This window comes from Branchiostoma lanceolatum, chromosome 2, assembly GCF_035083965.1.
Source record: "Branchiostoma lanceolatum isolate klBraLanc5 chromosome 2, klBraLanc5.hap2, whole genome shotgun sequence".
Classification (NCBI taxonomy): domain Eukaryota; kingdom Metazoa; phylum Chordata; class Leptocardii; order Amphioxiformes; family Branchiostomatidae; genus Branchiostoma; species Branchiostoma lanceolatum.
In genome coordinates, this window is record NC_089723.1 from 35844433 (window position 1) to 35860909 (window position 16477).

The 16477-nt window shown below is 43.0% G+C and overlaps 3 protein-coding genes across 3 annotated transcripts in view; 2 read left to right on the plus strand and 1 right to left on the minus strand.

Annotated features, from left to right (window-relative positions):
* Nucleotides 1-975: 975 nt before the first annotated feature.
* LOC136427016 (D-altritol 5-dehydrogenase-like) lies at nt 976-7688 on the minus strand. Its single transcript, XM_066415734.1, has 8 exons — nt 7665-7688; nt 6277-6403; nt 5849-5954; nt 5308-5434; nt 3972-4206; nt 2188-2258; nt 1637-1751; nt 976-1272 (listed from the first exon to the last, which is right to left on the minus strand). The coding sequence occupies exons 2-8, from the start codon at nt 6379-6381 to the stop codon at nt 976-978; spliced, it is 1056 nt and encodes a 351-aa protein (XP_066271831.1). The 5' UTR covers nt 6382-6403; nt 7665-7688.
* A 1050-nt stretch (nt 7689-8738) lies between these two features.
* LOC136427017 (galactose-3-O-sulfotransferase 2-like) lies at nt 8739-10471 on the plus strand. Its single transcript, XM_066415736.1, has 2 exons — nt 8739-8878; nt 9379-10471. Exons 1-2 carry the CDS (start codon nt 8739-8741, stop codon nt 10469-10471), a joined length of 1233 nt encoding a protein of 410 aa, XP_066271833.1.
* Nucleotides 10472-10975: 504 nt separating this feature from the next.
* The window catches only part of LOC136428866 (annexin-B12-like), a 40853-nt gene continuing 35351 nt past the window's right edge, over nt 10976-16477 (plus strand). Inside the window, exons 1-3 of the mRNA XM_066418676.1 lie at nt 10976-11100; nt 13353-13428; nt 15631-15725. Of these exons, the coding sequence (XP_066274773.1) occupies nt 11083-11100; nt 13353-13428; nt 15631-15725 (189 nt within the window). The 5' untranslated portion in view covers nt 10976-11082. The remainder of the gene's footprint in view (nt 11101-13352; nt 13429-15630; nt 15726-16477) is intronic.

Here is a 16477-nt window from a genome sequence, read left to right on the forward strand (position 1 = left end):
TCAGATGGCCAGGTCATCGGACGATTCCACTAGTGGGCCGGGGCCCGAATGTCTTGCGGTGACTGATGAAGAAGCAAGACTTAATTAAAGCAAGAGAACATTCTTAAGTCTGAACAGACGTCAAGTAGATATTGAAGTCGTTTCCAAGGTTACCCGGTTTCAGATGGCAAAGATGGTGATCATGATACGTCACAGGTACCCATTTCATCTGGAGATATCAGGATCATAAAATGAAATGTTAGCGGCCCTGCTTTGAGGAGGATGGTGTTTTGAAGTTTTATTTGAATGTCATGGCAATGTTAGACGCCACAGCAAAGTTTCAAGTGGTAATGTTGCCGCCAACAAGACTGATTCTCAAACACGTTTAAATGAATAAGTTTCTTTCTGCTGATTGTCACTTGATAAGAGAGTCTACCATAGTAATATATTCATGACGAGAAAAGATATGGTGTAATCATGTGATTGCCGAGTGTTAACAAATGTATAAGAAAGACACAAACTCTTCTATTACCAAACCAAAATGCTTTATTTTCTGCCATTGATTTAAGTTTATTCTTCTAATGACATAAACATGCCATCTACGTACGGCAAAGGATGTTCATTTAATAGCCGTACAGAACCTTCTTGCAGTTTACGAACTGCTTCAGAATCTACCTGGGTATTTGTAAGTCTCAGATTATTCATGACACATGCGTATATAAGGTCATTTACGATCGATTCCAAGTGCGCATGGCAAGGTCAAAGGTGAATACCTCTTACTTGTAAACAGTTCTCGTCTGCAAAGCAATGTCCAGACGTGTTTTGTTGATGTCTCAGGGGCATTCACCTTTGACATATAAATTGCCGATAATACTTGTTGCTGCACATGCGTGCTTGGAATCGTGAACGACCTATTTCTAAACGTTTTGAAGGGTGGAATGTCTCAGTTCTCAAACTGAAACATGGCCTTGGCGATGTCTCCCTTCTTAAGCTGCGCTAGAATTCAAACATGGCCTTGGAGATGGTCCCCTTCTTGAGCTCCGCGATGGCCTCCTGGTACTCCTGCAGGCGGAACATCTTAATGCCCAGTCGGGAGAAGTCGTTCAGGTAGCTTCCCGACATGCCCCTCGCCAGACCCCCCACGACCTTCGGCATGGTGAATGGGTTGATGAGGCAGCCGATGATCTTCAGCTCCTTCTGGTAGATCTGGAACGGGTTGATGGTGATCTTGGAGTTGGTCGGGCAGCAGCCGAACTGGAGGAAAGTGGCTCCACAGCGCAGCCAAGAGAAAGCCTGGAAATGACAATTAATTAGTTTGAATGGATTGGAGACTACTAGACGTTTTGAAATTGTTATCAACTTGGCACTAGATGTAGAAAACAAAGGTGCCGCTTTGTCACAGTTTCCTCACTAACGCTTGAACTGTATAGCAAAGTTTGATAAGTCTGGGTGTCTTTCGGAGCTCCTACACTTGCTGCCTTCAAATTTCTTTTCAGGGCAACGAGTGTAGGAGCCCTGGTAGTAATCGGATGGCACCCAGGCTAGTTAAAGATGACATGACAGAAAGTCTTAGCTCTCAAGTACCTTCATACGCCAGACATGATACATCGAATTACTTTCGTCATAAATTCTACATTTCTATCAATGCGTGTCTTACTTGTTCAATGGCCGGTGGGAACCCGCTACAGTCCACGATGACGTCATACCCGACATCCTCCACATCAGCCCCGTTAAAACGAGACTTCAGTTCGTCAGGGTGAACAGCCTTGTACCTTCGGAATAAACACAACACGATTTTGATTATTTGATTAGTATATGATATCATAAACGCACCAGAAACTTCTAACTAACATAGAAATTTGACGTTGGGTTTGGTGATCAAAGCCTATCAGCTTCTTCACACTTTCGAGAACGCATGAGCGGCGACAGGGATTGTGGATTAAGACCCCAGGCCTGTGAACAATTCTTGACTAGACCATTGTCTCGATTTGCATAACAATGTCCAGACAGACCAATAAAAAGAAACCTTCAAACAACTCAACTCAACTCAAACTCTCAATGTCAAAAGTGACTCTCTAAAGGGCCAATCTAAACCAGTTTCAAATGGACCAATGGAGAGCCTCATCCCAATCCCAGTTTACCAATCAGCTTGCGCCTGGCGTGGCCAATCATTCAAAAAGTTGTGCATTGACCAATGGAAAGCCTTACCCCAATCCCAGTTCACCAATCAGCTTGCGTCTGCCGTCGGAAGGCTCACTGACGGTCACATCTCGGTAACCCTGGCAAAGATTAAGGCACAGATGAGTACTTTATTTCTCAGCTCGAAGACTTCGGAGAAGTAAGATTAGATGGATAAATAGATAGATAGATAGCACGAATGTCTACCTGAGTTGTTGAATTAAGCCCCTGTCACACTTGTGCGTATAACATGAGCGTGTGAGTTGCGTGTTAACATTTTTGTCATACGCCGGCGTGCGCCCAACACGCACCTAATGCGTTTCTCAATCGTTTTGTGATAGTTTTAGGCACGCAGGCACACGCAAGGCACGGTCCAGTACGCCTGATAGTTTTGAAACTACCCAAAACTTTCGTGCGAACGCTGGGACGCAGCTCAGACGTTATAAGAACGCAGTTCACACGTCCGACATCGGTCGAGTAAGGTACGAGCGCGCTTTGTGGTTGCGCTCCAATCGCCGTAATACGCTTCTCTTGCGGCACGATCTCTGCCCAGCGACCACATCGCGCACTTGCAGCGCAGATACAACGCATGATGGTCGACCGCATAGCGAATTAGAATATACGTCACGAATTAGTGTCGTTCGTCCTGCGATCGGGCAGCGTATTGCACGTACCAGTAGCGTCTGACAAACGCACAGATAGCTAACGGATATCGTTCACATAGCGTGCTCGACGAACATCCGTGATCCATTCCACCAAAGCCTTTTCTACCTCAGCATCTAGGGGGTAGCTGGTCTTCTTTGCTCGTGGCTTTTGGGGGGTAGCAGACGAGGCCTGAGGTGATGGTGACCCGGAGGTCTGCTCTTTCTCACAACCCGCGTTTGCAGGTTCGTGACCAGGGGAGTGAGACTGGACAGCTTCGCCTGATGGGGCCGGGGGACTGTCTTCAGTACCATGGCCAACACAACCATCACGGTCACCTACAGCATCAGGGGTGTTAGACGCCTCAACGGGTGGTCCAGAATTAGACGAGCCACGGCCACGACCACGGCTAGCGCGGGTGGAAGAGCCACGTTTCGGCCGGCGCCCCATGTTGTTCTTGTAGTCGAGTCTGAACTTGTAATAAAAGGAAAAGCAGGCAGCAGCTGTCGTTTCAGCACATCTCAAAGCTGGGGTACGCTCGTAATTCGATTAGCAGTCGTCGGAAGTGCGCCAGGCATGCGGCCGGCAGTCGTTGTGGGCATTCGGAATGCGCTCAGCACACGCACCTGATGCGCAGCTATTCGCTGCAAGGATAAGAGTATTGCGCACTTCATTTGCAAATTACACGTGTCTCAAACGCATTGGATGCGTTGAAGTCGTTATTCACACGCTATATGTGCGCCGCGCATAACTGGAAAACAATTGATATTTTGAGCGTACAACTGCGTGTTGTCAAAATTCAACACGGAACTCACGCGGAATGGCTTATACGCACAAGTGTGACAGGGGCTTTACATAATGAAAAAAAAAATACTCCAACTCAAATCATTTTCGACCGAATCATTAGGTCTTCTTCGGCTACTTGACCCAAGCACTGAATAAGCACGTAATTTTTTCGCAACAACCTTCTCTCAACCGGAACAGGGGGCGGTATGCATTTCCGACGAACTTTGACCCAGCGCTGACGTCACATGTGCATAAAAACACGTGTCTAAAGCGTTTGGGACAGACAAATGTAGCTGAAGAAGACCGAGTGATTTCGGTGAGTCAATTTCCTTGAGTAGGATTATATTTCAATTTTCATTATACATAGAAAGATAACTAGTGCACACCTTGTAGTGGAAGATGGTTGACCACAGCACGCCGATGATCCCGGCGCCGAGGACCAGGATCCGGGAGTCGGCGGGCGGGCTGCCGAGATTGTCCCACCCGCGCATCAGGCAGGACAGCGGCTCGCACAGGGCGCCGTGCTGCAGTGTCAGCTCCTCCGGTAGGTGGTACACCTGTTCCGTCGGCACCACGCAGTAGCTGGCGAAGCCGCCGTTCTTACGGATGCCAACAGTGTTCCTGGGCGAACAGGGCCATGGCAAATAAGTACTATGAACCACCATTTACTTTTGTTACCTTCACCAAGAAGGTTATGTTTTTCGTAGGCGTTTGTATGTGTGTGTTTTTGTGCGTACGTTTGCATGTGGACGAGCACGCATAACTGGAGAGGGTCAGGATGGATTGTCTTGGTTGTATGTGGTATGTGGGTAAGTCTTGATGCGACCTGGAAATGATTATTTCCATAATTTTTCACTTATAATAAATCAGTTGAAATATAAAAATCATATAGATAGGGTATAAGGTCGTGGAACATAACTACAGATTCCTAATTCTTTATAAACCATTATCCGAGAAACTCTTTATTAGCTAAGTTAAACATTAATTGTTTCATTCTTAGTAGTCATTCTCATATTGCACATTCTAAGTAAACATAGCCTTAGAATATGTTTGTTGATCAGCAGTGTCAAAAACCCAATGGTAGACAGGTGTAAAAGCACCACAACAGCGTACAATCCACCAATAACAACGTGTGTCAGGTAGGAATGGGATAATATTTGACAAGAACACATAAAGGACAAAGACAGACAAACACTTATCGCTCAGATAGGTTACTTGACAAATACGTTTGCAAAACATTTATAGAGGACTGTGATAACTATCGCTAATACGGAAAAGGTGAAAGAACATTTAGGATGGGTACCGGGTAGCTAGAACAGGTATCTCACCGCTGCGACCGAGCGATTTGACAGAGTGCTCAACGAATTTAATCGATGAAAACGACTATTTTTACGCTTTGCGTGCTCTGCTGTCTTTTTAGTCATACTTGCACGTTTTTCATGACATTCCCATCATAAAGTTTGTAAACACACATCCAATTTAGGACTCAGCGACGACACCGAGCTGCCATAGCTTCAGTGAGATAATGCAAAAGTGTTTTGTAGGACTGGTGTAAATGGGCAATTAAGGCTCTAGATTCATCTTTAAGGCTAAAGGAAAACAGGGCCCCAAAATTTTTTATACAAAGTTGCGGATTTGACTGGAGATCGTGTGAAAGAACTTTATAACGTATTCTACTGTTAAAACAACCACTTAGACTTAGTTAGGGAGAAAGATACCCACGTAGACAATCCAGTTTGGCAGTAGTTCGGCGTCCCTTGTGCACAGTACCGGCACCCTGCACATCCTTTGTTCGGGTCCACGCACACACGGTTTCCGACCTTGAAGTCCTTCACACCCTCGCCGATTTCTGCGGGAATAAAAGTAGGTAAAATGTAAAAGTAGTCCCATATATGGCCTAGCCTTTTCGAGGCCGTAGGGACAGTGGGTTGTTATGCAATGTGTGTAGGACATGGTATCTACCGCCTTTTTTTACTCCCCAACCAAAGTCAGTACCCATTTTTACACCTAGGCAGAGTGCGGAACTTCGTATGAAGTGCCGATTTCTGTGGGAACAACATCTTCGTTTAATAAGTCTATATACTAACCTCACATTAAGCTGCATATATAGGCCATGAAGGACTAATGAAATAATTTAACTGACTAACATTGCCTTTTTTGGAGAGAACGTGAGGGACATTTTTACAGTTTGAAAATAAAAGCCATGTGTTCTCCATCACCCATCAATCCCATCTAAGAAGATGATATTTATTTGGTCCCAAACCTGTGATGACTCCGGAGAACTCGTGACCTAAGATGACCTGCTCAGCCGACCCAAACTCCTTCTGGATGATGTGGAGATCTGTGCCGCACACCCCTGAATAGGCCACCTGTAGGGGTGGATGTTGTCATTTTAAATGTGGCTCAGTTGTTTTTTTTTCTCAATGAAAAACTGAGGCTTCGTTGTGTGTATGTGTATGTATATGTGTGTGTGTGTCCTATCTCTAGCAAATGAAAATCTAGTAAGATGTCGAAGAATATGATATTAGATTTACACTGTTTTGTAGTTAACATCTTGATCAACTACATGTTAAAATCCGGCGTTACCACATGTTGGTTGAATAATGTACTATTTGTCTGAGCTGTAGGGGAATTAGTAAAATTGAAAGTAAAGTATCATTGAAAAAGAATATACTGGCACTAAGTTGTTACCTTGATGACCACCTCCCCAGGCCCGGCTTTAGGCACGTCCAGCTCTACTATGGACAGCTGCCCTGCTGTACGGTTCCACTGGAGACCTTGCATCGTAGCCGCCATTTTTTCACCGTCTCTAGAATCTCTACGTATAAGAGAAGAAAAACGCGTATTTAGAACGTAATGCACGGTAATTATCCTACCTGATGGACAGCTGCAGACTTTCACCTAACGTTACCTGCACAGACACAGACCTTCGAGAAGCGAACGAAACTGCACTGGACTAGGTGGGCAGTAACAGCGACAAGCTATGATGATCCTACTATTCAAACCTATTATAGCCGAGTCTCTTTCGTTCTCTTTGGTCAACTTTAGTTCAGAGTAACAGCCGCTGCATAAGATATGTCTTTGGAAACAACTACTTGTATATGATATACGAGATATCAACCTTGAATAAGAAGACACGACCTTATTAAACGCTTACGTTCTGCATACGTGCTTATAAGAGCGTATCAGCATCAAATCTGCAAGTTTAGAAATAAACTTTGCAAAGACAAACTAAAACAATTTTAAAAGGGTGTTTCATGGAGTGGGCGGGGATGTTGTTTTTCATAAGGCACGCCCAACAGTCCCAAAATAGTCACCTTTTAGCAACAGTGCCCCGACCCTGACCCCTCACTCTTAATGTTTACTCGGTGTGGGTAAAAAGGCCGACTAACCCCTGTAGTGTACACACAGAGCAGGTAAGACTTACGCGACACAATTGTTAAGTCTACACTATGTAACTGTTTGTATGTTCCACCAAAACACCTGTCGGCTTTCACGGCGTCTAACCCGGGGTAGAGTATGGGTATTTGCAGTCACATGGAGTTATTTTCTTGCGAAAGTCGTTTGAAAATGCATGCTGAAATATGCAATGTTTTAAAAACTGTCAAATCAAGCAAATATTCAACTTCTACTTGTTTCATCGTTTGACGTTAGCGTAAAAAAATCACCAATACTACGTCAATATGTATGAGGAAAGGTAATTCATGCATGTCAAAGAATACGACTTTACAATGCAATTCACGGAAGTGGCAAGAAGTTTGGTATATATGTATATCCAATGCCAAGGTCTGAATGTTAGCAGAAACATCACCTTATGAGAATTACAGAGTTTGCATTCCAGTGCAGTATCCAACATATGACTCGAGAATTCTACAGTTACTAAAGCCATCTGCGGTTTCTATGTAACGTGTTTTGAAGAGGAAAGATGCAAATGTCCGTGTCTAAAGACGCCTTTGATAAGGTTTTCTGAAAGCAAGGGCAGAATTGGACATATCCAGACAGTAATGCATGCCGACAGCCCACTACTTGAAAGTTGAATGTATAGTAGGTATCCTAATAGTAAATTCAAGACAACCTACCTCGAAGCAGTCTTTTATAAGAAAGAACGTGGGTTGGTTGGAACCGCTAGTCATATACTGGCGTGCCGTGTGCAAAATAACGTTTCTTTGACAGGTTGTTTTCGAATGTAGGTCACAAAGCGTTTTCTGTATGTCAGTCTTAATCACAAGTTATCTATCAAATGGGAACATAAAGTGGTTCTTTATTGTCCATATGATTGCGTATATTCAAGTGCGCATGAGTTGTGCACTATCATTTTCTTGGTTTACGTAAAGTTTTCGCGGAAGAAGTTGTTTTCAACTTTGACCCACTGTTGTGGAGCCTACATGTAGTTATCGAACCAAAGAAATTACTTCTTCGGCTGTAAGCAAAACCTAAACTCAAATCATCCTTATACCTAACTTATGCGGACTTAAGGGGGCTAAATCCCCTGTCACACTTGGGGGGTATACACAAGCCCGCATGAGTTGCTTATTAACATGTTTTTGGTTCAGGTTGAGTTTGCAGCCGAAGAAGCATTTCTTTTGTTTGATAACTAGACTGCTCAACGGTGGGTCAAAGTAGAAAACAACTTCCTCCCCGCAAACTTTACCTAAACCAACAAAATGTTACAGCGGAACTCATACGGACTTGAATATACGCACAAGTGTGACAGGGCTCTTAAGGGACAATAGTCGGTCACAGATGGTGTAGTCAAACAAAATTGTCGTACATAACGACAAGCCGCAGTACCACAGGTCTGCTTATTCTGTTCACAGGCGCTGAAGAGTAGCACGCCACGGTGTAGCAAGCGCACGAGAGCATTGAAATAGCAGAGAGTCTAAAAACCTTGCGATACGAGGGCATTGAACTAATACAATCCTAGTCCTAGTTCCGGGTACATAACAGTTACAGTGGCGCAATCGATATCACCTGACACGTCGGCACAAAACGGTTTCGCTACACCGCAGCTGTTTCCATCGAACGCCATGTTGTCAACATGCTCACTTGTGGTGCAACTAAATCGTCAACCAACATTTAACGTAAATCATCAGATATCAAGTCTACAGCTCTCTTAGTTTACATTGAGAAACTGTTCAAGGTTAAAAGACCACATGGCGCGACGGAAGTACCGGTCAAGTGGGCTGTGCCCTGCAGTAGCCGTGCTGTTGTTTGTAGCGGTGTACAGTTTCCTACTATACAGACTATTTCCAGATGATTCTACAGTCGACGACATCTCTAATATTCGTGAGAGGTAAGGCGTTTGTATATATGTCAGTGCAGTGATTGCAATCTGTCAGAATCGCCAATTCTGTCTGACCCCGATCTGAGACAGACCCGCTTAAAGACCGTCAGTAATTTTCAAATTCGATTCTTGTCACTTTATACTAGATCAATTGATCACGTCAAACTCAGGATTTATAAACGAAGAACCATCCTAACACATTCTTAGCATTCTGATCTCGATCTGTTGACAGCGACTCCAATTAGTATCTCTACCGGCAGAATCGGCAATTCTACGAGATCGCAATCTCTACTCATGATCTGCTTTTAGTAGCGACAAAAATATAATACATGCTGCTTTTAGTAGAGAATAAACGATGGCTTGGTACCTGAAGGATTAAGGGAGTGCTAAAGGGAGTGCTGAGCATATCATGAAAGAGCTATGGTGTCCATTTTACTTGACAGAATATAAAATGAATGTTACACATGATTGTGCGCTAATGACTTATAGTTGTATTGTACTAAATGCAGAGATAAGGATGAAGAGGAGCTGTGCACCAAATCGTGTCCTTGTCCCCCTCCCGAGCCAAGACATTGCGTGCAGAAGACTAACTTCGTATTCGTCAAGATGCACAAGTGTGCCACGGAGATGCTGACGTCAGTCTTCCATCGCTATGGCGACGAGCGAGATCTCGAGTTTGTCATTCCAAGCGCTCCGCTAGGGGAGTGGTACCTGGGGTGGCCTTATCCAATCACGAAGCAGATATACAGACCTTCGAAATCCGGGACCTTCAACATCATGTGTGAACACGTCGTGTTCGACAAGGTGGCTATGTCAAAGGTCATGCCTGAGGATACCGTTTACGTCACAATTCTGAGGGAACCGTTCAGCCATTTCAAATCGAGCTTCAACTTTCACGGCGTCGCAAGGATTGCTGGGATACGTGGCGATGACCCGATGGACGAGTTTTTCCGTGCGCCGGGTCTGTACGACGACATTTACACCACCACGCTGAAAGCTGGCATTCCGAACGGTATTTCAGTCACTCGTAACTTCCTAGCACACGACCTTGGTTACCCCAAACGGCAGTGGGAAAACATGACGTACGCTAAAGAGTTCGTGAGATACATAGACCAGGAGTTCTACCTGGTCATGATACTGGAACACCTGATGGAGTCCTTGTTGTTACTAAAGCGGTTGATGTGCTGGGAGATCCAAGACTTGTTACACTACCCTATCAACGTCATGACATACGGTTATAAACACGACCGACCCGAATATCTCATCAAGAAACACGAGAAATGGAGCAAAGTCGACTACATGTTGTACGACTTTTTCAACAAGAAACTGTGGAAAAATATAAAAAAGCAAGATAAGAGTTTCTTCGAAGAACTAGAATATTTCAATAAGGTTCAGAACGCGACCATAGCGTACTGTTACTCATCCGACACGACCCCTCTGGTCTTAGACGGGTCAAAGTTCAGCCATGCCATCACCATCACGCGACATTACTGTATGAGGATGATGAGGAACACACCACAGTACTTGGGCGACGTCTTTAAAAGAAGATATGACGGGACAGAGTACACTATACATAAGTTATGGCCTTGGATAAACTTATAATTAAATAAGTTATAATTATTATACTTGATGATATAATCTAAGATTGAAGTTTGACATTACAACAGACTTTTTAGAGCATCATAATGATTTTTTAACACAAAGAGCAAGGCGTCACGAGCAAAGATCTCTTTAAAGAACCCTTTTGTATCCTTGCGCTTGTTGGAAGGGTTAAACTAAAAAGGAACGTAACACTATGGTAAAAAGGATGCGTGTAATACCTTTAGCAATCGCTAGAAGTCGTGTGTTATGGATAAGATACCAGTAGATCAAAAGGATGAGAGAACATGATAATTCGATGGATATTATCTTCAAATACGCACTTTTTTCAGAATCAAAAGCAAATGTAATAAAATGCTGTCAACAATGATGAAAACAAACATCACCATTTTCCAATCTTTTATCGATATTGTTACCTTTATCATACTCATAACAAATCAGTGAAGAACTTTTCCTAGCGATTTGGCCACGTACACGTCACCGCATGATCACGTGACTCCTGCGTGACGACAGGGTCGCCAACCTTCCCAAGGTGATCACTATCCTGTCAGACCGGTTCAGTTCGCGGTTCCGCCCACTGTTGTATCTTACAGAGCGCAGAAGAATAATCCAACATGGCCGATGACTGCCAGGCAAGTGATTTTTTTCATTACCTTTGCCCAGAAGGTTATGTTTTGAGTAGCGTGTTTGTGTGTATGTGTGTGTGTGTGTGTGTGTGTGTGTGTGTGTGTGTGTGTGTGTGTGTGTGTGTGTGTGTGTGGATGAAAAGTATAACTCAAGAAGGCCTGGATTGATTGTATTGATATTTGGTATGTGGTAAGGTCTTGATGAGACCTGGAAATGATTAGATTTTGGGCCTCCTATCGGCTTTTTTTCTTGTCTTTGCTTCTTTAAATATTACAATAAGATGATGTGTTATCTATTATTGGTTATCAAGAGTTATACTTTGATATGAAAAGACGAAGAACTTCTCTGCGTTTGTTGTTTGCCTGCGGCTATATGTCAAAACATTCGTCTTCTTAACCCATTATTTTTTTTCTATAGGAACAGACTTTGTAATATTCATATATTTGGAGTAGCGATTTTATGTCTCTAAAATAAATTAAAGTTATTTGGTTGCAGTGTGGGCATACTTAAATGTGTGCTAATTGCCTCATGGTGGCAGGAGTATACTTAAGAATGGCAGATATTTTGTCGTATGTCATGGCGCTTTATTGCAAACTGTGCTACCTATACACGTTTCCCCTGGTGTATGCCAGACCATCAACCCTTTTTTCATACGGAAGATCGCTAAGGTATAATCAATGTGACATTGAATTATTTATCATAAAGGAAAATTCAAAATTGAAATGTATCTCTGGTATATAAAGTTCATGACCATTCACAGTGCTATCGATTGTTGAGCTTTCTTTAGAAGAAGGTGACAGATGTCGGTGGAATAAATCTCTTGGTTGTGTAAAAAGAGTCTTTTTATTTCAGATTTACCAACCTCATTAAAGTATTCACAGAAATTTAGGTTACTCAAGTACCCTTTTCCTGGACTCGATTTGGGGTGGGTGTAATCTCCAAGCAGATCTAACGGTGGCAAAGTCCATATCCAACCGGCAAAATAAGTTTTCATAGCCAGCTTCGGTTGTGAAATCTCCTTTTGCCAGTTGGATAGGTCTTTGCCACCATTAGATATGCTTGGAGATTAGGGTAGGTTGGTTGGGGGTAAACACAGCCAGAGGCAGTAGGCTGGGCTTTTTCTGCCTACTTGAAATATAATGTAACATACACAGGTGGCAAATTCGCATTTACGCTCGGAAAGAGAGCATGTACATCTGTTGTTCATACCGTACAGACATCCGTACAACTCTTTCCTATAATTACGGTAAGGTTTGAAATACTTTAAATGAATTTAAGTTAGCCTGGTTTTTATTTCGCGGCAGAGAGAAAATGAAGTGTTTGCGGTGGTTTTAAGTTCGTAGCAATAGTAGCGCAACAGCCATAGGTGGGCAAAAAGTTTCGCGAATGTTCACTGCAAAAACCGCAAACATAAAACCACCGTGAACATTTCTGCATTTACAGTATCTCGCTATCTCTGAATGTGTGTTTAAGCAGCCATGACCCGAATAAAGGAGAACAACATGGTGGTACCGGCACCGTTGTCAGTCCAGTTCAGTCTGAACAATAGTTCGATACCACACAAGCCTACGTGTACCCAGTCTAGCACCTGTGTGCCTTGCTGTGGCACAATCTTCGGATTTAGATATTCATCTTAAACTAAGATATATTGATATACATGTATAAATATTTTCCTTCAGAATTCAGAGTCACTTTGGCTTTGATACGACTGTGCAGCAATATTGAAAACTTCAGATTTGTCCTATGTTTGGACATGTTTAGACTAGCATGAAAAACTTGTACTACAACACCATTGCTGAAGTCGACGTCTTTGCGATATGTTTCAATATTCAATATCATAGTTAATCTCTTTAAGCTCTCCTTAATAAGATATGATAACTTCATCGCGCAATTGTACAAGGTAAAAGTATGGCTGGTACATAACTACAGTAATATATATACATGTACCTAATACAGGAGTGTATAGTATGGGTTAAGAATGGGTTTTTACAATCATTGGAGCAATTTCTATCGTCTAGACATTCTTAATATATTTTCCTAGTATGTAAACTTTGCAGGGGTTGTCACATGTCAATATATTTGCTATCTATTATTTTATTAAAGTCCATGAGATAAATCCTGGTAAATACGACGATAGCATTGAGTACAGTGACATATACGTATATCACAATATTTGGGACATACCGTCAAAAAGGAATATTCGTCTTCAATGGACAAACCCTCTGGTCGATATACTTTGTGCCCTTTCTTAACCTAGGGCACCATCGTTCCTTCTGACGATTTCGACCCGGAGCCAGATGCTGAGGCACTACAGGAAGCCATGCAGGGTTGGGGTAGGTAAAGAAACAAACAGATTTCCACGGTACGAGACCTGTTAGTTATATATGCTACAACTTAGCGAAAAGGTGACGTCTATTGAAAGAATTAAAGACCGTTATTGCACGTTTATGCTCTGGTGAGCTAAGTAAAGGTCATGGTAACAAGCAGAAGTACAGTTACAGTGATAACAAAGGTGATATCTAACTACATCTAGATACTAATTAATACCGCTATGTACAGGTTCAATTTCTTCTCGCTTCTTAAGACAGTTGTAGATATATGAGCATACAAGATTTATGAGATATGGCTTGTCTAGTTTCATAATGAATACAAATTTATCTGAGTTATCTAAATAACGCTATTCCCCCTTTTCGGAACTCAATTTTCCCTATGCTGTACATGTACGTTGCCGTTAATGTGACCTTTCCGTAAGTGTGGATAGATACAGGATCCTAAGCAGATACGGTCCCCAAGCAGATACGGTCCCCAAGCAGATACGGCCCCCAAGCAGATACGGTCCCCAAGCAGATACGGTCCCCAAGCAGATACGGTCCCCAAGCAGATACGGTCCCCAAGCAGATACGGTCCCCAAGCAGATACGGTCCCCAAGCAGATACGGCCGCCAAGCAGATACGGTCCCCAAGCAGATACGGCCCCCAAGCAGATACGGTCCCCAAGCAGATACGGTCGCCAAGCAGATGCGGCCCCCAAGCAGATACGGCCCCCAATCAGATACGGTCCCCACGCAGATACGGCCCCACAGCAGATACGGTCCCCACGCCGATACGGCCCCCCAGCAGATACGGTCCCCACGCAGATACGGCCCCCCAGCAGATACGGTCCCCACGCAGATACGGTCCCCACGCAGATACGGCCCCCAAGCAGATACGGTCCCCCAGCAGATACGGCCCCTAAGCAGATACGGTCCCCATCCCTCGATAAATTGAATAACTGGGCCTCAAAAAATGACATGATACTTCACGGTGAAAAATGCAAGTTATTGATGATTTCGCTTATGAGAGACTGCCCCTTTCCCCCCGAAATTTCACTAAATGATACGTCCCTGGAATACACTGAAACAGCACGCATACCTATGGTTCTCTCATGACCTAAGCTGGGGCAAACATGTTGACATCATTACACAAAATGCAAGCTCACGACTTTTTTGGCTAAAGAAATTAAAACGTTTTGGACTACCCATACAAGATCTCCGTATCTGCTGGGGGGCCGTATCGGCGTGGGGACCGTATCTGCTGTGGGGCCGTATCTGCGTGGGAAGATCGATATCGAGCGAAAACAAAAACGAGCCCTGAGAATTATCCTCGGCCCCCAATATATATGTTATAGCGAAGCCCTAACACTTTTATGTCTCCCCTCCTTGGAAAACAGGAGGAAAAACCTTAGCCTTCGGTTTGCCGAATCTTTACTTCGAAATCCTACCTTCAGGAGTTGGTTACCCCCAACCCGATCGGAAATCCACGCTAGAAATCTAAAAGGCGCCCACCAACTCTGTATCCCTTTGGCAAAAACAAATCGCTATAAAAACAGTCCCATTCCATACTTCACCCATCTATTGAATACGTACACCTGATAAAATCTCCCGACGTTTATTTAGTTTACAGTTTGATGATAAACTTTGTTTCTTCTTTTATCATTTGTACAATGAGAATTTCTGTATTTGGTTTCTAATTCCTCTTACAATACGTTATCTTTTTCTTGTGTCTAGATTTTCAATAGTACTAGTTGTTTAAACTTAAGTTAGATTTTGCTAAATGTAATACGCCTAATGTACGCAATTCAGCATCCTCTTCTGAGGATGTATTTTAGTGATTTATGAATGATCGAAATCAATAAACTTAAACTAAAATATGAACAGCTAGAGATGAAAAGAGTTTCCTCCTACACTACATTGGAGGAGCTGTATTTACAAATTCTCTCTGACACTGCATGGTAGTTTCACGTATCGCCTTTTTTTATTTCCAGAGGGTAGGCGCTAATTTCAATTGTACTAGTAGCGTAATACTTATCAAAGTCACAAAGTTTGATATGTTTAATAATATATTGATACAATATTCAGTTTTACATTTTCTGTAAAATCTCAGCTTACCAAACCTCTATTATTATGTATATATTATCATGTATCTCCATGTACTTGTTTGTTTGCAATTAGCCGTTGGGCATGAACTTGCAATAAAGTTATTATTATTATTTAAAAGGTACTGAGGAGGGCCCAATCATCGACGTTCTAGCCAACAGGAGCAACAGTCAGCGGGTGGAGATAGCTAGCCAGTTCAAGACCATGTTTGGAGATGTAAGTGTTCTTTTGGCGACGCCCCAGGGCGGAGCCGTTAGTATATTACTGCGATTGTATTGTCAAATATTCTAAAAATTGCACGCAGGGAATGCGTTTTTGGCAACCCTTTTATCTATTTATCGGTTTGGCTGTTCAGCACCCATAGCTAGGACTGCCCAACTAGCCTATTGCTATTACAAAGGGCTAGCCCTGCTGACAAAGACAAGACATTACAATGGAATTTTAACATGGACAGCATAACGAGAAATAAGAATATTCTAAGTAAATGTACATAAAAAGTATCCTTGGCAACCCTTTTTTTCATTGTAAATTTTAACTACTAATAGTACTAGCGGTGCTGACAATGTGAGGTGTAATTGAAATATTTTCCCTTACCCATCACCTGAAAAAAATTCAGGTGCAGTGTTGGCACTAACCGCGAGGTGGCGTTGTTCTTGGCAGATGTGCCACTGCATGTTATGGCTTGTAGGACTTGCTTGATCGTATGAAAGGGTGTTGTGCTTACTGTGTTGACAATGTTAGATGAAATTGAAATAAATCAATTGAAATGTATTCAGGTGCAGTGTAGGCACTAACCGCGAGGTGGGTTTGTCCTTGGCAGATGTGCCACTATGTAGGACTTGCTTGATCGTATGAAAGGGTCTTGTGCTTACTGTGTTGACAATGTAAGATGAAATTGAAATATATCACCTGCCATTAGATCAGGAGTAGTGTATGCACTGTACGCGAGGTGGCGTTGACAGATTTAA